We start from the raw sequence: 22,464 nt of genomic DNA on the forward strand, positions 1-22,464 counted from the left end.
GGGCTCAATCCCAGGACCCTGGGACCATGACCCGAGCTGAAGGCAGATGCTTAACTGACCGAGCCACCAGGCAGCTCAGTGCCACATCTTCTGAGATGATTGTCTTTAATCCTACAGAAGGCAGTGACTTTAATGAATTCCCAGTCCCTGAGCAGTTCAAGATCCTATGGAATGGGCAGAAATTGCTGGATAAGCAAAGTGCCACTGGGTTCTTTGCCCTCCCCCTCACACCATGGGATAAGTCTGTATCAGGACGGTTCTTTTCTAGATTTCCTTTCTTTTTTTTTTTTCAATTTTTATTTATTTATGATAGTCACAGAGAGAGAGAGAGAGGCAGAGACACAGGCAGAAGGAGAAGCGGGCTCCATGCACCGGCAGCCCGACGTGGGATTCGATCCCGGGTCTCCAGGATCGCGCCCTGGGCCAAAGGCAGGTGCTAAACCGCTGCGCCACCCAGGGATCCCCTCTAGATTTCCTTTCTGCTCTTAAACTGCTTCTCTGCTCTGAGAAGCCCAGCTACCTGCCTTCGCTGAAATATACCTCAGGCTGAGATTTGGGGCGGGAGAGCAGGTCAGCTGATCTTCTGTAGGAAGGTACGGCTTTTCCCTATCACCCCAACCACACCGCCAGTCCATTCTTAGGGAACCGCACACCAGGACTGGTGTGTTTTAGCTTTCAGCCTTTGGGGGTTATTTGACCAACAGTCTTTTGGGAAGAATAAAGCAGTCCCCAGGGATTAACATATCAGAATGTTCACACAACTTCATCTTTTTCTTTTTAATATTTTATCCATGAAAGAGAGAGGCAAAGACACAGGCAGAGGGAGAAGGAGAAGCAGGCTCCATGCAAGGAGCCCGACGTGGGACTCGATCCTGGATGTCCAGGATCACGCTCTGGGCTGAAGGCAGGTGCTAAAGCACTGAGCCACCCAGGGACCCCCCCAGTTCATCTTTTTCTAACACTGAGCATGAAGGTAGCAGAGGCTGGTGTGATTCTAGGCTGTTCTTCTAACCAAACTAATTTTTTCACTGCTGACCAGTGAGGCAGGGGTTGCACTGGACCCCTGGCTGAAGCTTGGCCATCTAGCATTCCAAGCAATGTGGTTTCCTCTAAACATTCGTTTTATTCTGCATTCCACCCTGGGTGGGCCTGAACCTGAGAGTGCAGGTTCTCCTGTATCAGCTGCTGGCAGTGCCCTGCACCCAGGCCAGTTAAAGGAGTCTTGGCCCCTTCCTTTCACTGGGGTGGGTCCCTGCCCAGCACCTTCCTATAGAGACAACTTAGACAAGAAAAGGAAAACCCACCATTCCGAGGAGGAATCTGGAATTCCTTCCTCCTTCCGTGCTAGATGCCTCTCCACCTTCACTGCCTCCTTTGCCCTGTCATGCTCAACTGCTTTTGGTTTCTGTCCGGGCACCTGATCAAAGGACTAAAGTCTCCACTGCAGCCTGGTCTTGGGTCTTATGTAAGAATCTCGCACAGCACTGCTGATGTAAATTACAGTTTTTCTCTCTAGGACACTTACTAAAATATGCAACTTTTTTAGTGGGAGGAGATTGTCCCGTAACCTCTACCCATTTTCTGAGGCCTGTGGAAATAAATCTTTAGGTACTTAAAGTTATACAGGAAATAGAATCAGATTAATGCCAAACTTGGGGAAAAAAAGATGAGTCTGTATTATAGAAAAACCACTGGAACCCTAATGAAGACGTTAGAATGTGCTAACAGCCTAACAAAAGAGCTGACAATGGAATGAAGAGGAAGATAGTGAAGAGATCCCAAAAAGATCATATAGGATTTAGTGATTGAAGGTGGTGATGGACGAGAAGTGGGGAAAGTTTAAACTGGACAATTGGATGGAGGGTGGTACCACTGTATTGAGGGTACAGAAAAGATTATGAGGGTATTATTATTATTATTATGAGGGATTATTGAGGGTATTGAAAAGATTATGAGTTTTGGACAACCTTTTTCTAAGATTTATTCATGAGGGACAGAGAGAGAAAAAGGCAGAGGGAGAAGCAGGCTCCCCAAAATGAGCCCAATGTGGGACTCGATCCCGGACCCTGGGATCATGCCCTGAGCTGAAGGCAGACACTCAACCGCTGAGCCACCCAGGCGACCTGAGTTTTGGACAAACTTTGAGGTGACGATGGGATATCCAAATGGAGATATTCAGTTGGATGTTGAGTATGTTCTGGAGCTCAAGAGAGATTCCTAAGACATAGGTGGAGATTTAAAAAGTGCTGAGATGTTAACAAAACCAGTTAGACAAAATGTATGGCTTGATAAAAAGAATGTGCCTAAGGACACAGCCCCAGGGAAGAGCATTTAGGCGATCAGCAGAGGAAGAAGTGCCTGTAAGATAACCAGAATGAACAGTAATAACAGGCAAAAACCAATGGACAGGCTCTAAAGTTAGAGACCTCCTGAAGCAGTAGCAGATCTAAGAAACAAAACTGTTAGAATGGCAAAGAACAGCTTTGCATAGCCGTTAAGGGCAAGTATTTGGAAAGCTAAGCTAAACCTGGAGGAAAAAATGCTCAAAAAATCAACTCAAGTAAAGGACATGAGTAATTAAAGGAGACTCTCCGTGTCTTCATCTATAAAGTGAGGAGTTCTAATTAAGTGAATTCCTAGACCCTTTCCAGTTCTAAAATTCTGATCCTATGAGCTAGCGTTGAAGAACAAATTAGAATCTGGAATTCTATAAACAGTAACTCTTTCTGCTCTCTTGCACCTCCAGCCATCCCACCCCCCACCCCATTCACACCATCCACAAGGTTCCCACAGTTCTCAGTCTTACCATTGACTTTAGAGTTGGGTACTTGACCTGTTTGGGCTAATAAGAGACCTTCTCTAGGATTTTAAGATTGGAAGTAAGAAAGGAAAGACAGCATTTTTTTCTGGGTGATGGAAACAATGTATGTAAAATCTGGAGCTGATGGTAACTGTGATTTGCAGCAAGGTGCTTAAAAAAGACACAAGCAGAGGATCCCTGGGTGGCGCAGCGGTTTGGCGCCTGCCTTTGGCCCAGGGCACGATCCTGGAGACCCGGGATCAAATCCCACATCGGGCTCCCGGTGTATGGAGCCTGCTTCTCCCTCTGCCTGTGTCTCTGCCTCTCTCTCTCTCTCTCTCTCTGTGACTATCATAAATGAATAAAAAAAAAAAAAAAAAAAAAGACACAAGCAGAAAAGGTGAGAGAAAGTTGCCTGGGTTTTCTGAAGTGCTTCAGGTTCTAGTTCCAGTCCGCTGTTAGAATATCTCCTGAGTTTAGTCTGAGCCCCCATAGGAAGGAGAAAAATGAGAGATGGAGCTATAAAGTAATACCTACAACGGAGGATCTAGGTGCCTGGCTTTGGTTACAACTGGAGTAGTGGTTGTGGGATGAAGAGGAGGGGAAATCCATTAACATTTCACAGAGTCACTAAAACTTTAATAAACGTTTACCAGGCTGAAAAAATGAACATGTACAAAACCATGTGGTCCTGATCTTGGTGCTCAGCTTTCACAACATAAGCAATGTTAATCAATGCTCTCATTCATTAATGCTTATTAGAAAGTCACACCCTACCTCTTTTCTGTCTTCCTACGTGTGTTAACTATAAGTTGCTAACATAACCATCCTATAAAATGCTAAGCAGTTGATCATCCATGGCACACCCTGCTATCCTAAGTACCCTGACTCAACTGTTAGTGTCCCTCCATCAGAGGGGCGACAGCCAAGATTTTACTTGCTAAGACAGGTGGAAACAGACTCTCATTGATCAAGAAGCTCCAGCCTCAGAAGTCAGGCATTAGAGCAGTTGATGGCAAAAGGCCTTCTCCTCCAGCTGAGATTTTGGTGGGCCTGGCTGCTGTTCAGGAAGATTCAGATTCCTCTCTGGCTCCAGGAATGGCAAGCACCGCTCTTTCTGGGGATGCAGCTCAGCTGGTACTTCTGCGCTAAGTTAGTGAGACAAACTGATAATTCTTTGATGATTGAAAGGGCAGTTGGTCCAGGACATACTTCAGCATCAGGTGGCTCCTACAGTTCTCTATCTTGCTGGCAGGCAAATAAGTTGGTCCAATGTCTGCATGAAAGCCAATCTGGCAATATCCATCATACAAATGCACATACCCTCTAGTACAGAGATTCCAGTTCTCAGAATTTACCCTACATATATATATATACTTACAAGTGTGAGAAATAAAGACAAGGCTTAAGACTATTCACTCCAACAAAAGACTGGAAATCCCAAAGTCCGACCATAGTGACGTGGCTAAGTAAACTAAAGTACATTCAAACCACAGAATACTACACAGTTGTTAAAAAAAAAAAAAAAAAAAGAGGGATCCCTGGGTGGCGCAGCGGTTTGGCGCCTGCCTTTGGCCCGGGGCGCGATCCTGGAGACCCGGGATCGAATCCCACGTTGGGCTCCCGGTGCATGGAGCCTGTTTCTCCCTCTGCCTGTCTCTGCCTCTCTCTCTCTCTCTCTCTGTGACTATCATGAATAAATAAATAAAATCTTAAAAAAAAAATTATAAAAAAAAAAAAAAAAAAAAAAGAATGGGTAGGCACTTTGTCTACTAATATGTAATGACCTTCATGATATATGGTTAATTAATAAAAGTAATGTGCAGAGGTGTTTACAAAATGTTGTCATTTATGCTTAAAAAGAAAAAGTCTGCATTTGCATCATTTGTATTCTTTTGGATACAAATAGAAAAATCTCTGGACGGGTGCACAAAATAATTAGTTATAAAAAGTGATTCCCTCTATAAAAAATTTGATGGTGGAGGATATAAGAAAAGGATTTTCACTTACACAACTGTCTATGCCTTTTGAGTTTTACATGATTCTTAAGTTTCCCCATTAAAAAAAATAAAAGTTTACTTAAAAAATAGGGGTAGTGATATTTTCAACAGTTCTTCCCAATTGTTGTCTATAAATCAGTGAATGCACGTGAATAATTATTCCACATGAAATCAGAAAGATAACAATTACATGTGCATTTTCCATAATGCTGAATTTAATTTGAAGGACCATAACATCCTTTATTCTTGATTAAGTACTTTGTATGGAGATGTTAGTAGATAGTAGTTATCTACAGGAGTCAATGTACTATTTATTTACACAATGGACAAAATTAAAAGCTGGCATCGTGATATCAATTCCTCAAATTTAGAATCATGTAATTAAAAAGCACAGAGTCACTGATTTAGAGTTGGCTCTTGCTCTCATGTTGAATAATCTATTTTTACATGTTATTTTGTTGTTTTTGTTTTTTTTTTTTTTTTTACATGTTATTTTGAAAGGCATTCCTCCTGTGTATCTCATGGTGTCGACTAAGTGATGAATTATAGCTGAAGGCTTTTCCACATTCATTACATTCATAAGGTTTTTCTCCAGTGTGGTGTCTCTGATGTTTCTTAAAGGATGAATCATGCCTGTAGGCTTTTCCACAGCGGTTGCATTCATATGCTTTCACTCCTGTATGAACAGTTTTATGGTTGCTAAGGTGTATCCTCTGCCTAAAGGCTTTCCCGCACTCCTTACATTTGTAGGGTCTCTCCCCAGTATGGATTCTCTGGTGATGTGTTAGATACGCTCTATGACTAAAGGTTTTACAACACGCAGTGCATGCATAGGGCTTCTCCCCAGTGTGAATTCTTATATGTTCACTAAGATGTCTAATCTGTCGGAAGGTTTTCCCACATTCATTGCATGTAAAGGGTTTCTCTCCAGAATGAGTTCTCAAGTGTTGGATCAAGCTAATGTTCTGGCTGAAAGCTTTCTGACATTTATTGCATACATAGGGTTTCTCTCCAGTGTGAGTTCTATGATGCTGATTAAGAGATGAGCGATGTCTGAAGGCTTTGCCACATTCTTCACATTCAAAGGGTTTCTCGCCAGTATGGATCCTCTGGTGTGTAGTAAGAGATGCGCTTTGACTAAAGGCTCTTCCACATTCCTTACACCTGAAAGGCTTTTCACCAGTGTGAATTCTCATGTGTTCAGTAAGATGAATGGGTTGTTTGAAGATTTTTTCACATATATTACATTCATAGGTTTTTGTTTTTATGTAACTTGGATGATTAATCAAGTCTAATTTGTATTTGTTTCTCTGTCTAGGTGTATCACATTTGCGGTGCCTCTGCTCTACAATAACTTTTGAACTGACAATATTTTCCCCAAATTTGTTGGTTTCTTGGCCACTCTTCTTGTGGGTCAGGATGGCTTGCCTTACATCTCTTCCATGGGTTTCCGGGTGCCTTTCTAAGTCACCATCATATTCAGAGACTTTTCTCAATGTGGAATATATGACATCATCTCTCAGGAACCCTTCCATCATAATGCCATGATATAACTGTTCCTGGAAAATGTCATTCGTTGCAGTTGATGCATCAGTTTCTGTTTTATTCTTCAAGTCTGGAAGAATTGGAAAAAATGCAAATAACTCATATTCGTTATGCTTTGAAAAATTAATTATTGTAATGAGTATGAAATAGAAATTTAGAGAACTATACATATAAAGCACAAGATTTTGATTACAGTTGACTCTTGAACAACATGGGGTTTGGGATACCAACCCCAACACAGTACAAAAACCCATGTACAACTTTTGACTCCCCCAAAAACTTAACTATTAATACCCTACTATTGCCTAGAAGCCTTACTGATAAGTCAATTAACATTTTTTGTTTACCTATCATATATTATATTCTTACAAAAGAGAAAATGTTAAAAAAATATAAGAAAAAATACATTTATAGCACTGTATACCACACATAAGTGGACCCATTTGGTGCAAACCAGTGTTCTTCAAGGGTCAACTGCACATTCAATATGGTTATGCAACCAGAGGAGGTAATGGGAAGCTAAGAAACAGTTAAATAAGGAAAAGGTATGATTTTATATAGAGAGTAAAATTTGAGCCCTTTAGACCTGTTTGTTCTTTCTAATACTAAATAATGAAATTTCAGAGCTATGTCTTATGAATGTCTTTTTAAATTGACAACTACTTTTGGAAAACAATCTCAGAAAGATAAAAAGATATCCCTCTCCCCACACCAGCAGGAGATGCTTGTTCAAAAAATAAGGTCTGGGATCCCTGGGTGGCTCAGCGGTTTGGCGCCTGCCTTTGGCCCAGAGCGCGATCCTGGAGACCCGGGATCGAATCCCACGTCGGGCTCCCGGTGCATGGAGCCTGCTTCTCCCTCTGCCTGTGTCTCTGCCTTTCTCTCTCTCTATGTCTCTCATAAATAAATGAATAAAATCTTAAAAAAAAAAAAAAAAGGTCTGAACTAAGAACTTTTCAACATTAAGCTTTTATTGAAACTTGTATTAATATCTACATTGTTCTATTTTCTGTGGTTATTAATCTGTCTCTAGAAAGGAGACTTGTAAGAAACCAGACTATGTTGCTATTATTGCTATGTTCTATGAAAATATCTTTTTTTCTTGAGGGGGTGAATAGCAGAGAAAGAGGAGAAAGAATCTTAAGAAGATTCCATGCTCACTGGGGCTCAATCTCACAACCCTGAGATCATGACCTAAGCCAAAATCAAGGGATGGACACTTAACTGATTGAGCCACCCAAGTGCCCCTGAAAATATCTTTTAACCTTTAAAATTCTGACTGGCTTTTTTACTTGATAATTTGTTGTATCCATTACCTATATTTCAACTGATAGAACTATAGCCTGAAAGGTATAACTTCTTATAAGATTTTCTGGTCAACACAAAATGATCATTAGTACTTCCAAATTCTTAATGACTAAAGGCAATAATAGAGTCTATGTTCTATAGACTTCTGATTCTAGTCCTGAATATGTGAGCGGGAAGAGAAGAAGACAGGGAAAGAGAGAAGCCATCTATGGCCCCTTCCCCAATTCAGTATCCAGGCCCGAAGAAGGACCAAACTACTGAGGAAGAGGAGATTTAACTTTGAAATCAAGTTGGGAGTTTTTGTTATTCCATAAAACTAAATATTTTACTAAAATCAAACTGTTATTATTATTTAAAGGGACTGGATCATCTAGATGAAAATCATGGTAGCTTTTATTATTTTCATTATTTTAAGTTTAAAAAGAAAAAATCCAAGAGGGGGATCCCTGGGTGGCTCAGCAGTTTAGCGCCTGCCTTTGGCCCAGGGCATGATCCTGGAGTCCCGGGATTGAGTCCTGCATCAGGCTCCCTGCATGGAGCCTGCTTCTCCCTCTGCCTATGTCTCTGCCTCTCTCTCTCTCTTTGTGTCTCTCATGAATAAATAAATAAAATCTTTAAAAAAGAAAAAAAGAAAAAATCCAGGAGAATATATAAACAATTATTGGAATTAATGGGGCAAAAGCAAGGTCACTAGCTATAAGATCAATATGTAAAATCAACTGTGCCATTACATATCAATAACAGAAAACATAATTCAAAAATATATACCATCTACAATAACAAAATATAAGGTCTTCAAGATAAATAAATCTAACAAGAGATATAATATGTACAAGACCTTTATAGGGAAAATTCTGAAACTTTATTTTTAAAAGTTAGGAAATATCAATAAATGGAGCAATATACCATGTTTCTGGATAATAAAACTCAATATCATAATGTTAATTCCCCCCAAAGTTGATCTACAAATTCAATTTTATTCCAATCAAAATACACTAGAGTATTTGCATGTGTACACGCATGTGTGTGTGAAATCTAGTGCATCATTATATACTTTGTATGGAGGCTAAGAATAAACCAAGATGGGGGCACTGAGGTGGCTCAGTTGGTTAAGCATCTACCTTTGGGTCAGGTCGTAGACCCTGGGATTCTATTATGGAGCCCCACGTTAGGTCCCCTGCTCACTGGGGAGCCTGCTTCTCCCTCTTCCTCTGCCTCCCTCCACCATTGCTTGTGTGCATGCGCGCTCTCTCTCTCTCTCTCTCTCTGCCTTCTCTCTCAAATAAGCAAAAGACATGAAGAGAAATCTCACAGAGGAAGACATAGACATGGCCAACATGCACATAAATAAATGAATCTTAAAAAAAAAAAAATGGCAATTCTGAAGAACAAAGCGGGAGAACTACCTCTACCAGATATTCAGTTTCATTATTAAATAATAGTAATTAAGACAGTGTGGCATTAGAGTAGGGATAGAATCAAAGAACAGAACAGAAGAGTGCCTAGAACAGACCCAATATATAAGGAAACTTGACAGGTAACAGTGTGGCATTCACTATTAAATAAATGGTTCCTGGACTGATTATCCATGTGGGGAGATCCTCACGTCCACTACATATAAAATAATTCCAGGTCAATTAACTCTAAATACGAAAAACCAAATTTTAAAAATACAAGATAATATATATTACATATAACTTTTCTATAAATCAAGAAAAAAGATAATAAAACAATTGACAAAGGATACAAACAGGTACTTTACATCAGGGAACTCTGGATGGTCAATAAACATGAAGAGTATGCTCCTTTTGCTAGTAATCGGAAAAATGAAAGACAAAGTACCATATTCACCTAAAAATTTACAATAATTTTATTTTTAAAAAGATTTTTAAAATTTATTTATCTTGGGGGGGGGGTCACAGAGGAAGAGAAGGAATCTGGAGCAGACTCTATGCTGAGCATCAAGCCAAGCATAGGGCTCAATTCCATGAACCTGAGATCCTGACCTGAGCTGAAATCAAGAGTTAGATGCTCAACCAACTACACCACCCAGGTGCCCCTACAGTAATTTTGAAGCTTGACAAAGCCAAGTGTTGACAAAGATGCTGAGCTCTGGAAACTCTTATGGCTTGCTGATGAGAGTATAAATTGGTGCAACTGCTCTGTAGAGCAAGTTGGTAATCTCAAGCAAAATGAAGGTGCATATACACCATGACCCAACAATTTTTTTCCCACCAAACATCTCAAAAATACTTGCATATGTACACAAGAAGACATACATAGGAAGACACTGCATTTTGGTAACCCCCAATTTTAGAAACAATATAAATGTATATTAATAGGAAAATTGATAAATTGTGGTTTGTTAATTCAAGGGAAATAAAAGAAATAAAAGAGCTAGAACAGTATCAACCACGTTGAATGAGAAAAGTAGACGTATATATACCATTTATATAAAGAATAACAACATGCAAAACAATACTATATATTGTTTTAGGATATACACATGTAATAAAAGTATGAAGACACATGTGAAAATGACAATATTTAAACTGAAGAGTTGGTTATTTCAAAAGGTAGGAAGGTAACTGCAGGGCCTCAATTCTTTTTTCTTAGTCTAGGTGGAAGCTACATAGAAGCTTGTTACAATGTTCTCTATGCCTTAGTGAACACCTAAAATATTTCATGGTAAAGCAAAGTCTAAGAAGATGGTTGATTAAAGACCACTGAATTTGGGGAGAAGGTATCATGTGGCAATTTCTCTTGCAAGAATTTTCATATAGCAGTTGTTACAAAAAAATTCAACAGATACATGAGTTTAAAAGAGTGAGAATCAGGGTGCCTGGGTGGCTCAAGCAGTTAAGCGTCTGCATCGGCTCAGGATCCTGGGGTCCTGGGATTGAGCCCCATGTTGGGCTCCCTGCTGAGGAGGGAGCAGGTCTTTCTTCTCCCTCTCTCGGTCTTCCCCTCCACTTGTGCACTCTCTCTTTCAAATAAATAAAATTTTTAAAAAAAAGAGAGTGAGAATCAAAGCTGAAATTGTAAAATGGAAGTTGGTGAAAAGTGGAAATAGAATGCAAGACACAAAATTAAAGATCTGTCGAAGGCAGTCAGTTCTGAAGAGATGTGTTTTCTGTGAAGAAAGCCCATGTACATCTGACTGCTTAGAGAAAGGAGATTTCAATTCAGAGCTCAGGATACTGAAGAAAAGAGGGAAGTCAAGTTTAGCTTTAATGAAGACAAGAGTCCCTTCCCTCCAACTGCGGAGAGACCTTCACAAGGTCAGATGAAGGAAAGAGGTGACAGAGGGAGGGGGTAAAGTCAAGTGTGGTGCATGTCCTGTCCAGGGGCTGTAGGAAGACTTCAGGGACTCCAGCCTACATATTATTTTTTTTAATTTTTATTTATTTATGATAGTCACAGAGAGAGAGAGAGAGAGAGAGAGGCAGAGACACAGGCAGAGGGAGAAGCAGGCTCCATGCACTGGGAGCCTGACGTGGGATTCGATCCCGGGTCTCCGTGATCGCACCCTGGGCCAAAGGCAGGCGCCAAACCGCTGTACCACCCAGGGATCCCTCCAGCCTACATATTAAAATGTACTATCTGTCTTTGTCTCACCTGGACTGGGATCTCCTGGGCCCTTTTTCTCTGTCATCCATGGTTCTTGTCCTTTCTCCAACTGGGATATCACACTAGGTTTGGAAAGCTGATATCCTGCTTATAAAGTAAAAAAACGAAAACAAACAACAATAACAAAAAACAAAACATGAATGTTATGCTGAGTTCTAAGAACCATCCCCAGAATTTCTATCCTCTGGTATTCAGGGTCTCTTCAGATGGAAAGGGGCACCACAGAATGTGTTTCTACTCTAGCTCTACCAAGTAAAGCTGTTCCCCCAAGGAATGCGACATCTCTGATACAGAACCCAAGGCCAAGCTCCAGGGGATCCACAACATTTAAGAATTTAAAAATAATGACTCTCAGGTTTTCTGGCCCATCCTTACCCACTGAGACCAGGTTCCCATAGTTCTCCAGCATCACCTCCCGGTATAGATTCCGGTGAGCAAGGGACAGTTGTCCCCATTCCTCCTGGGTGAAGTCCACAGATACGTCCTTGAAGGTTAACAGTTCCTAGAATATTGAATATATTCCTTTTCAGACAAGAGACCACTTCCATCAAGGTCCAAGGAGTTCTAACAGTATTCCAAGTTCTGAGAGATTCTAAACTAGTTTTACTGGGATCCTCGTTTGGATGTGTTTGAAGATCCTCTAGAGATAACCATAAATAAATATTTAGAAAATCAGATGGTCCTATGTGCCTTAGAAAAAAAATAAAGCAGGATAAGGGAGGAACGTGGAGAATCACAGTGAGGGTAGAGGGGAATCTTTTATGCAGGGTGGTGGGGAAAAGGTGATATGTGACCAGAGACATGAATTCAGTGAGGAAGAACTATGTGGAAATCTGAAAATCTGAAGGGAGGGCATTCCAAGCAGGTACAAAGGACCTAAAGGAGAGCATCCCATTAGAAACGACAAATACCCACCATTTGCTTCAACGTGGATGGAACTGGAGGGTATTATGCTGAGTGAAATAAGTCAATAGGAGAAGGACAAACATTTTATGGTCTCATTCATTTGGGGAACATAAAAAATAGTGAAAGGGAATAAAGGGGAAAGGAGAAAAAATGAGTGGGAAATATCAGAAAGGAGACAGAACATGAGAGACTCCTAACTCTGGGAAATGAACGAGGTGGTAGAAAGGGAGGTGGTTGGGGGTGGGGGTGACTGGGTGATGGGCACTGAGGGGGGCACCTGATGGGATGAGCACTGGGTGTTATTCTATATGTTGGCAAATTGAACACCAATAAAAAAATAAATTTATAAAAAAATAAAAATAAAAATAAAGGAGAGCATCCTTGGCTTGTCTAAGGAACAGGAGAGTAAACAGCATCACTGGTAGAGGGTGGTGAAGGAAGAGTAGGAGATGAGATCGGGGGGGGGGGGGGGCGCAGGGGAAAGGCTTTAAGCATTGTCACAATCAATGCATTCCTGCTGAACTTAAATTTTGGGGCCCCACTAGAATTTAATGCAAAGATGACAAAACTGGAACTGTGGTGAAACCGCAGCCTAGCTCAATACTTGAAGAGCTGAAAAAGATCAGCCCCCTAGCTGTGGTAGTGTGGGCTTTTGTAGCTGGCTTCATCAGAAGTGAATTCAATCAAATAAAAGCTTTATCTCAGCCAGAGCTCAGTCACAGCTGTAGGGGGAATATGAATAATCAGTGCCTCACCTTAACCACCAGACAGAGGAAAGGGCTTAGTCTCCTGGAAATAAACAGAACTAAACAAACTATATTTCATTCCCTACTGTTCTTTAATACCCCATATCTGAACTACTATAAAAAATTGTCATACATGTGAAGGAGAAGGAAAATCTGATACAAGAAAATACAAATCAATAGAAGGAAACTCATAGGTGACCAAGTCATTGGAATTAGCAGACACGAAGTTTAAAGAAATTATTTAAACGTATGTTTAAAAAATGTACCATAAACTATGGATAGAGGGATGCCCTGAGGTGGTTCAGTGGGTTAAGTGTCTGACTCTTGATTTTGGCTCATGTCATGATTTCAGAGTTGTGAGATTGAGCTGCTGGGCGTGGAGCCTGCTTGAGATTCTCTCCCTCTGCCCCATCCTGGCCCCACTTGCTCTCTCATTAAAAAAAAAAAAAAAAAGGATAGAATAGGGAGTAATTGAGGAGAGAGAGAGAAATGCTAAAGAACTAAATGAAAATTCTACAAATGAGAATTATAATACCTGAAAAATCCACTGAACACACTTAGAGGCAGATTGAACCCTGACAAAGATGAGATCCATGAAACTTAAGACAGGTATTAATTGAATAGATATTATTCAAACTGAAGCACCAAAAAGATTAAAAAAAAAAACCCCACAAAACTCTAGAAGAATGCCAAGTGGTTTAATATACATATAATTAGAATCTCAGAAGAAGATAAAAGAATAGGCTGAAAAAAAATTAAGAAATGAAGGTGGAAAGTTTTCCAAATTTGATGAAAAAAAAAGTCAAGCCACAGATACAAGAAGCTTAGCAAACCCCCAAAAAAGTAAATTCAAAGAAAATCATCCCTACGCACATTGTAGTAAAACTGCGGAAGAGCAAAGACAAAAGGGAAGATCATGAAGGTAGCCAGAAGAAGGTAGGAAAGGAGGAACAAAAAAGCCAAGAAAGGTTGGTATAAACAAACAAACGCATTCTTTCACCTAGAGGGAAAGAATACTAACAGCTGAAACCATACAGGCTAAATAATCATGGAACACTTTTAAAGTGCTTAAACGAAAAAAGTCATCCCAGAGTTCTATATCCAGCAAAAGATCCTCAAGTAGGAAGACAAGAGAGACATCTTAGGTCAGCAAAAGCTGTGAGGATGCATCAGAACAGCCACATTACAAAATGATAAACATTCCTATGGGTGAAGGGAAATGATGCCAGTTAGAAATTTGAAAATAAAAGAAGGAATGAAGAGTGCCTCTATTGGTAATTACATAGAATCTGAAAAGACTTGGTCTCTTTCTTCTTCTTAATTTCTTTTTTTTAAAAATTTATCTATTTGAGAGAGAGAGAGAGAGAGAGAGAGCAAGCACAAGCAGGGGGAAGCGCAGAGGAGAGGGAGAAGCCAACTCTCCACTAAGCAGAGAGCACCACATGGGGCTCCTCCTGGGACCCTGAGATCATGACCTAAGCTAAAGGCAGATGCTTAATCTACTGAGACACCCAGGACACCCCTTCTTTTCTTAATTTCTTAAAAACAATTTACTATTTAAAAAAAAAAAGAGGGGGATCCCTGGGTGGCGCAGCGGTTTGGTGCCTGCCTTTGGCCCAGGGAGCGATCCTGGAGACCCGGGATCGAATCCCACGTCGGGCTCCCGGTGCATGGAGCCTGCTTCTCCCTCTGCCTGTGTCTCTGCCTCTCTCTCTCTCTCTGTGACTATCATAAATAAATAAAAATTCAAAAAAAAAAAAAAAGAGGGGAGTGTGCTCTCAGTGGGGAACTTGCTTGAGATTCTCTCTCTCCCTCACCTCATCCCTCCACTTTTGCATGTGTGTGCTCTCTCTCTCCAATAAATAAATAAATAAATAGATAGATAGATAGATAGATAGATAAATAAATCTTTTATAAAAATTAAAAAATAAAAATAAGAACAATGTACTGTGGGGTTTGTAACATGTAAAGTGAAATGTATAACAATATACAAAGAATGGAAAAGAGTAAATGGAATTATGAGGTTTTCATGCCACATGTGAAACAGTCTCATTAATTCAACAGTGTAATAATTAATCTAACAGTATAGTATTAGTATTAATTCAACTCAACAGTATAGTATTAATTTGACTGTATAATATTTATTCAACAGTGTAATATTAATTCAATATTATTTCAACTGTGTTAAAAACGTGTATTACAATGGCCAGAATAACCACTAAAAGAGAATCACAGGTACAGCTAAAAAAGTCATCAGAGGACATGAAGTGGAATACTAAAAAACTAAGCAATCCATGAGGAAGCAGAAGAGGATCAAAGAAACAAAGATGGGTGAACAGCAGACAAAGAACCAGACCACACACTTAATCCCACTGTGTCAACGATTATGGTAACTGCAAATGCACGAAACACGAAAGAACTGCTGTATGTAAGGTCAGACTTTAAATGTAGAGACACAGATAAGAACTGAAAAAGCCATGCCATATGAACAAGAACTAATAAAAATACTGGAGGAACTACAGTAAATCAGACAAAGTGGACTTAGCAGAAAGAATATTACCAGTCATAAGGAAGACCCATAAACTGTTGGTTCATCAAGACAACAATCCTACCCATGAACACATCTAACAGAATTCAAAATAAAGCAGAATTGACAGGACTGAAGGGAGAGATAGATGAAGATTTTAAGACTCTTTTCTCAGTAATTGATACAAGTGGACAAAGATGCATCAGGGATACAGATTTGAACAACCTATCAGCCAACTTAAACTAATGGACATTTGGTTTCAACTGCAGAATATAAATTCTCTTTAAAACCTTTTATTTTGAGATTATAGATCCCCAAGCAGTTGTTTTTTTGTTTTGTTTTGTTTTGGTTTTTTTTCTTGGAAACATCCTTGCCTTTATTTTTATTTTTTTAATAATAAATTTATTTTTTATTGGTGTTCAATTTGCCAACATACAGAATAACACCCGGTGCTCATCCCGTCAAGTGCCCCCCTCAGTGCCCGTCACCCATTCACCCCCACCCCCCGCCCTCCTCCCCTTCCACCACCCCTAGTTCGTTTCCCAGAGTTAGGAGTCTTTATGTTCTGTCTCCCTTTCTGATATTTCCCACCCATTTCTTCTCCCTTCCCTTCTATTCCCTTTCACTATTATTTATATTTCCCAAGTGAATGAGAACACATAATGTTTGCTCTTCTCCGACTGACTCACAGTTGTTAAGAAATAACACAGAGGGGATGCCTGGGTGGCTCAGAGGTTGGGTGTCTGCCTTCCGCCCAGGGCGTGATCCTGGAGACCCGGGATTGAGTCCCACGTCGGGCTCCCTGCATGGAGCCTGCTTCTCCCTCTGCCTGTGTCTCTTCTGCCCCCCTCTCTCTTTCTCATGAATAAATAAATAAAATCTTAAAAAAAGAAAAAAAAAAAGAAATAACACAGAGGTCCCAGGTCCTCTCTACTGGGAACGAAGCAAAGTTTTGACTGGAAAGGGGGATGAGGGAACTTTCTGAGATGGTGGAAATGATCTATATTTTGGTTACATGGTGTATACACATGCTAAAATAAAACTATATACTTTTTTTTTAAAGATTTTATTTATTTATTCATAGAGACACAGCTAGAGAGAGAGGCAGAGACACAGGGAGAGGGAGAAGCAGGCTCCATGCAGGAAGCCCGATGTGGGACTCAATCCCGGGTCTCCAGGATCACGCCCCGGGCTGCAGGCGGCGCTTAAACCGCTGCGCCACCGGGGCTGCCCAACTATATACTTTCTTAAATGTATTTTCATATAGGTAAATTGTACCTCAATTTAAAGAAAATTAATCTTTTCCTAATGCTAAAAATCCCAGCAGTTTTTGATAAATGTCAAGAAGCCAGGAATTCCAGATAAGTGCAATGTAGATGTAACTTTATTTATTTTTTATTTTTTATTTTTTTTATTGGAGTTCAATTTGCCAATATATACCATAACACCCAGTGCTCATCCCATCAAGTGCCCCCCCTCAGTGCCCGTCACCCAGTCGCCCCCACTCCCCCGCCCACCTCCCTTTCCACCACCCCTTGTTCATTTCCCAGAGTTAGGAGTTGTAGAGGTAACTTTAATTAGACTATTATAACTTCTTTCCTATTACCAAATAATTCTGAAATGCATTTCAATCCTAAAATGAGCATCTGAACCAGCCAAAGATATCGGGATTGTAAACAGCTAAAGAAAATTGCCCCCATCACCGAGTAAGTAAATACAAGAGATGTGTTCAAATCCTATACCATCTAATCTCAGAACCCAAGTTCTTTTCACTTAAAACTCTTCTGTCACCGAATAATATCTCATCTTTAATAGTCCTCCTTTGTCACTCATCCTGCAATTTTCCTCTGGCTTCTATGCTTCCAGCCAGCAGTGAGGACACCCCATTATAACTGCCCATCCTGTCTAACACGTGCTATGTGGACAGACCATTGCTTCCCCACTTACTTCTCTGGGTGCAGTGTGACCTCTGCTCCCGATATTATACTGACGGTCACCCTAGGAAGTTCACCAGTGATATGTGTACAGCACTTAAGGATTTCAGAACTTTCATCTTCCTCAACATAGTTTGCTTTTGAGTATGAAATACTTAAAAAAAATTGATGTACATCTTTTGACTCCACATGGTATCTGTTTGGTTTTAGGCGCTAGAATTCTATCACTTATTTTGCTTTCTCTATGGAAATTAGCGCAGCGTTCAATCTAGATGTTGGTCACAAACAAGTTACAAGGAGGGAAGCCACTATGAGTAGGGGAATGGCCACCACTGTAGCCCAGTTGTCTGTACAAAAGGAGCTTGTACGGAGCTCCCTCTAATGGATCTGTTAGCCCCAACACACCCTCACACCAAAAGGGGAAAAAAAAGAAAGACAAGAAAAGGCAAATTATAGCCTTAAAAACCAAGCAGGAGGTCAAGAAAATGAAAGGAAAGCAACCCACCTGGGATTCTGCTGCTGGCAACCGAGAGGTGAATCCATCCTTCGAACTTTCTTCCTGGGTCTTAGCATCCTGAGAGAGCAGAGCTGAAGAAGGAAAAGGGTCATGAGGTTTGCATCTCCCCAAATCTCCCAAAGAGAAAAAGCACCTGCAGATCTGCTGAACGTGGCTTCTCGAACCATTCAGAGAAAGGGACACTTGGAGCAACTCAGAGCAGTGGGACCTCCTTAATGAGGAGGGTCTGCAGTGCGTTGCTTTGAGCACTGTACTTCCCGATGGTCAACGCTGGTCCAAAAGCACAGATCTAAGCGGGCCACTGCTCCGTTCAAAGGGTTCTAGCAAGAAAGAAAAATCCACACACTTCCCACGCACTTCAGGGCGCTCACCTGAAGCATGCTTTCCCAGCATTAGTTCCCGCCATCCACCAGCCTTTATCCGTCCTACACGGACACTGACCACGCTCCTAGCCCTCACACTAGGATGTTCTCCATTCTGTGAACCACTCAAGGCACATTCTGCGTCCTTTCCCCAAATCTTCTACAAAAAAACTCAGACATCTTACAAGGCCCAATCCAATGCTATCTGCTTTGTGAAAATTTCTCCAATAAAAGCAATCAGAAGGATGTTTCTGGTCTCGTCTTCCAAAAGAAGTTTATCATAGCATTTTCGTAGGCTTTTGATGTGGGTATGTGTCTCTCTCCATCAATTAAGAAATAGCACTGGAAAACATTATTCATTTTTCCGTTGGTCTACGTGCTTAGCAAGGTCCCTGCCCGACGCAACTAGAATAGATGTCAGCTGTACTTAAAGCATTAAAGGTATGAACTAAGAGACCACATGAGACACACACATTCCTCTGTCCATCTATCCGTCCTGACCAGACCACCAGGTAATATGTAACCTTGGACACGCTTCCCACTGACCTCCTGTAAATTGAGAGTAACCAAGCATGGCATTCCTTCCTCTCAGGAAAAAAGAACTGCTCCTTGAGAAAAACACTGGCTTTGGGACAAACTGACCACAACTTATGAAGGAAGACCTTGGGAGGGCTTTAGGGGGCAGAAACTTATAGGCCCACTGTCGGTGAATCACATATACTTGGGAGCCACTGGTGGGGACACTGTTGTGCGCTGGATCTGAGGACTGGAAAAGGCAGCAGCATGGCACACATGGTGCAAGAAGCCCAAGCTCACAGCCCAACATTTCCTCTCATACTTATCCCCCTCCCAAAAGCCACAAGCACGAACCCCAAAGGCTTTTCCCCAATTTTCCCCCCAAGAGACCACCTCAATGAAGCATACACACCAAATGAAGTTTTCACACACAAAGCAAGACTTCTTCAACAGCCTATTCTCACCTTCTCCTTCAAACATCTTAGTCACGTCCTCCCACAGGGGCGCCCCCTCCTTGGCCTTCTCCGGATGGTGCAACTTCACCCACGCGCTGGCCTCCGTAGGCAGGGTGATGAGGAGCTGCTGCAGCATGACGATGCCCACCCCCCAGTGGGGCCTGTCCGCTTCAGGAGAGAACTGCCAGATGTGTACTGAGAGGCTTCACAGGTGTCGTCTCCTCTGAGCACAATCTCCTGCCCTCAGGACATCGGTGTGTCCCCACGTCACCAGAAGCTGGGGGCTCCTATGACTTTAACAACTCCGAAAAGCTGATTTCACTCTTAAATTAAGTACTGCCTCCTGGGGAGGCAGCCAGCTGAGGAGGCCTGAGCGCATGCTCTGTATTCTTCTTGGGGAGCAAAAGGCAGAAGAGGAGGGATCCAGAAGCACCAATCACATAGTAAGAACTCCAGAGCTTGCAGGAATAAATTTTAAACTGCAAAGGATCCAAAAACAAAGATTTGGCATCAATGCGGGGATAAGTACAATCAATGCCCTTGGACGTAGCTGTCCCCGAGTTCCAAACGCACATACACAAACAGCCAAAGATCTACAAACAAGCATAAACCGAGCCTTGACTTCCCTCCTTGCAAGCTGCAAGCACCTTCCGCCTGGGTACAGACTTCGGAGTTAGGAGGCCAAGCTTTCCAACCAGACAGCTTGGGTTAGAATCCCGACACCTGTATTTAAAATCTCTAAGGCCCTGCGACTCTCTGAGCTTCAGGTTCTTCACCTCTAAAAAGCGGATAACAATACTCTACCAGGCTGTGATAGGAATTGGAACCATGTCAGGCAGACAGCAAACCCTTAGTAAATATTCCTATAAACCTTTTTACGGTCCTGCTGCATCACAGCATCATCTTTTAAAGCTGCTTTTTTAAAGACAACTGGAGATCGAAGTGTAAAGTTCCAGTGTCCTAAGTGATGGGGACACCGCTGCATTTTCACAGCATCAAACAGCGCCCGATGCGTCCCCACCCACGCAGATGCCCGGCATTGGGTAAGTCCTTTTAACCTGTTAAGATGCCTCTTGGCTTCAGAAAGGTTAAAATTGGGAGAGGGGGACTGGTTCGGATGGAGGGAATCCAGGACTCGGAGTATCAGGAGGACTGCAGAGCCGCTTCTAACGGGGAAATGTGCAAACAACTCCAATCTATCCTCTCCTTCCACCAACACCCCCGCCCCCCTGCGCCCCGGCCCGGCCCGGCCCCGGCCCCGGAGCAGGTGCCTCCGCAGCGACCGGGTCCAGCACAGCCGGGCCCCACGCACGTCCGGGCTCCGCGCCAGGGAGCCGGCCCAACTTCTTGAAGTTTGTGAGGAGGGGGTAGGTAGCTTCGGGGCTCCCCCGCCCGGCCCCGAGCCGCTTCCCGCACCCCGCAGCCCGGGGACACATCCTGCCCTCAGCACCCAAAGTAAACGTCCAGTTACCCAAAGCGGGGAAACTTTCGAAGCATCACTTGGCAGCTGGCCGGGCTCGGGGCTCCCCGGACCCAGGCTGCAGCCCCCGCGCAGCCTGCCCAGCGCGGCCCCGCACGCGGCTGCGATCCGACGCGGCGGCGACGGCGCTCGCTCCCGAGCCTTCCGGCGCCACCCGCCGCCTCTTCGGGGGACCGGGCGCCGGCGGGTTTGGTCCTCCCCCGGCCTCCGCAGACCACATGCCCCCGCTCCCCACGACCCTCCAGGCGCCCCGCGACCCCGCAGCCTTCCTTCGGGAGCCCGCACGACCTCGGCCTCCGCCGCGGCCGCGCGGCTCCTCCCGGTTCCCCGCGGAGCCGGCCTAAGGCCGACCGCCGCCCCGCATCACGCCGCCGCCCTCGCGCGCCCGCTCCCCGCGCCGCCCCGCCTCGCCTCGTGGGCCGCAGCCCGGGTCGCCCCGCGCCCCCCGCGCCCCCGCCCCGCCCCCCGGCGGCCGCGCAGCCCCCCTCCCGGCGCGCGCCTCTTCCGGCGGCTCCGCGCGCCGCAGGCCCCGCCCCCGAGCCCGCCCGAGGCCCCGCCCCAGAGGCCCCGCCCCAGAGGCCCCGCCCCAGAGGCCCCGCCCCCTCCCGGGAAGCCGGCGCGTCCGAAAACCCGGCGCCGGAGCGGCCTGGTCCACCTGTCGTTCAGCCTCCGCAGGCTCGGAGCGTGGGGCGGGGATCAGGAAGGCCCTGCCTCCTGGGATCCGCGTCCGTGAGGAACCGAGTAGGTGATGACGTCGAACGAGAGACCCAACCCAGTGCGGCCGCAGGGCTGCCCGGCCCCGCCCGTGCGTGAATGGGGTAGCCGCGCACCTGGGAGGCCGAGGGGAGCCGTAGCGACCGACGAAATAGAAGGGCTTTAGAGGACGGAGGGTGGGGCGAGGAAGTTATTAGCAGAAGAAAAGATTGGGGACCCCTGGGTGGCTCGGAGGTGTGGCACCTGCCTCCAGCCCAGGGGGTGACCCTGGAGGCCCGGGATTGAGTCCCACGTTGGGCTCCCTGCATGGAGCCTGCTTCTCCCTCTGCCTGTGTCTCTGCCTCTCTCTCTTCTCTGTGTCTCTCATGAATAAATAAATAAAATCTTAAAAAAAAAAAAAAAAGATTGTTCCAGGGGAGGTCCCCTTCTCTGAGGGGTTAAAGCTGGAGGTGCAGTTGGGTGGATTACCTCGTTTGCCTCTCGGGGCTGGGGAGGCCCGTGTGACATGTGAGCTTAGCGGTGCCAGAGCCCCAGATTCCTGGTTGACTACATTCCTGGGGGTGGTTAGAGCTGCAGTTAGCTTGCGTACTAAGCCCTGGTTTAATGACTTGGCCTGAGTGGCCCCATTTTGAACCAGTGGTTTTCTTCTTAACACATTTTTCTTCTTAAAAAAAAAAAAAAAAATAGGTAACAGGCAGTAACCTAATAGGTAACAGGTGACCGGTAAAGGTCACCCCCACATGATGGTGAGGGCTATGAGGGAGCAGCGTGTGGAAACGGGATAATGAGGACTTTATCTTTCTGATAATAGCGGGGCTGGGATATGTATTTATATCAACCCACCTCCAAAAACAATTAAATTAAAAAACTATAAAGTCTGCGGCTGCCTGGTTGGCTCTGTCGGCTAAGCATCCAACTCTTGGTTTCGGCTCAGGTCATGATCTAAGGGCTGTGACATCGAGCGCTGCATCAGGCATGGAACCTGCTTGAGACTCCCTCTGTCTCCCTCTCTCTCTCCCTCTCA

General features: G+C 43.6%; 2 protein-coding genes across 3 annotated transcripts; both read right to left on the reverse strand.

Annotated features, from left to right (window-relative positions):
* Nucleotides 1–4,993: 4,993 nt before the first annotated feature.
* Nucleotides 4,994–19,725, reverse strand: ZFP69 (ZFP69 zinc finger protein). Of its 2 annotated transcripts, none has more exons than XM_025983652.2 (5): nucleotides 19,256–19,725; nucleotides 17,902–17,984; nucleotides 11,659–11,785; nucleotides 11,272–11,367; nucleotides 4,994–6,415 (listed from the first exon to the last, which is right to left on the reverse strand). In XM_025983652.2, exons 1-5 carry the CDS (start codon nucleotides 19,380–19,382, stop codon nucleotides 5,283–5,285), a joined length of 1,566 nt encoding a protein of 521 aa, XP_025839437.2. In that variant the 5' UTR covers nucleotides 19,383–19,725; the 3' UTR covers nucleotides 4,994–5,282. The 2 variants fall into 2 exon arrangements, with proteins under 2 accessions (XP_025839437.2, XP_025839434.2); XM_025983649.2 differs by having other exon boundaries at nucleotides 11,272–11,370.
* A 72-nt stretch (nucleotides 19,726–19,797) lies between these two features.
* Nucleotides 19,798–21,947, reverse strand: LOC140594099 (uncharacterized). Its single transcript, XM_072722471.1, has 4 exons — nucleotides 21,909–21,947; nucleotides 21,357–21,600; nucleotides 20,718–21,225; nucleotides 19,798–20,412 (listed from the first exon to the last, which is right to left on the reverse strand). The coding sequence occupies exons 1-4, from the start codon at nucleotides 21,945–21,947 to the stop codon at nucleotides 20,097–20,099; spliced, it is 1,107 nt and encodes a 368-aa protein (XP_072578572.1). The 3' UTR covers nucleotides 19,798–20,096.
* Nucleotides 21,948–22,464: the final 517 nt, after the last annotated feature.

This window comes from Vulpes vulpes, chromosome 10, assembly GCF_048418805.1.
Source record: "Vulpes vulpes isolate BD-2025 chromosome 10, VulVul3, whole genome shotgun sequence".
NCBI classification, from domain to species: Eukaryota; Metazoa; Chordata; class Mammalia; order Carnivora; family Canidae; genus Vulpes; species Vulpes vulpes.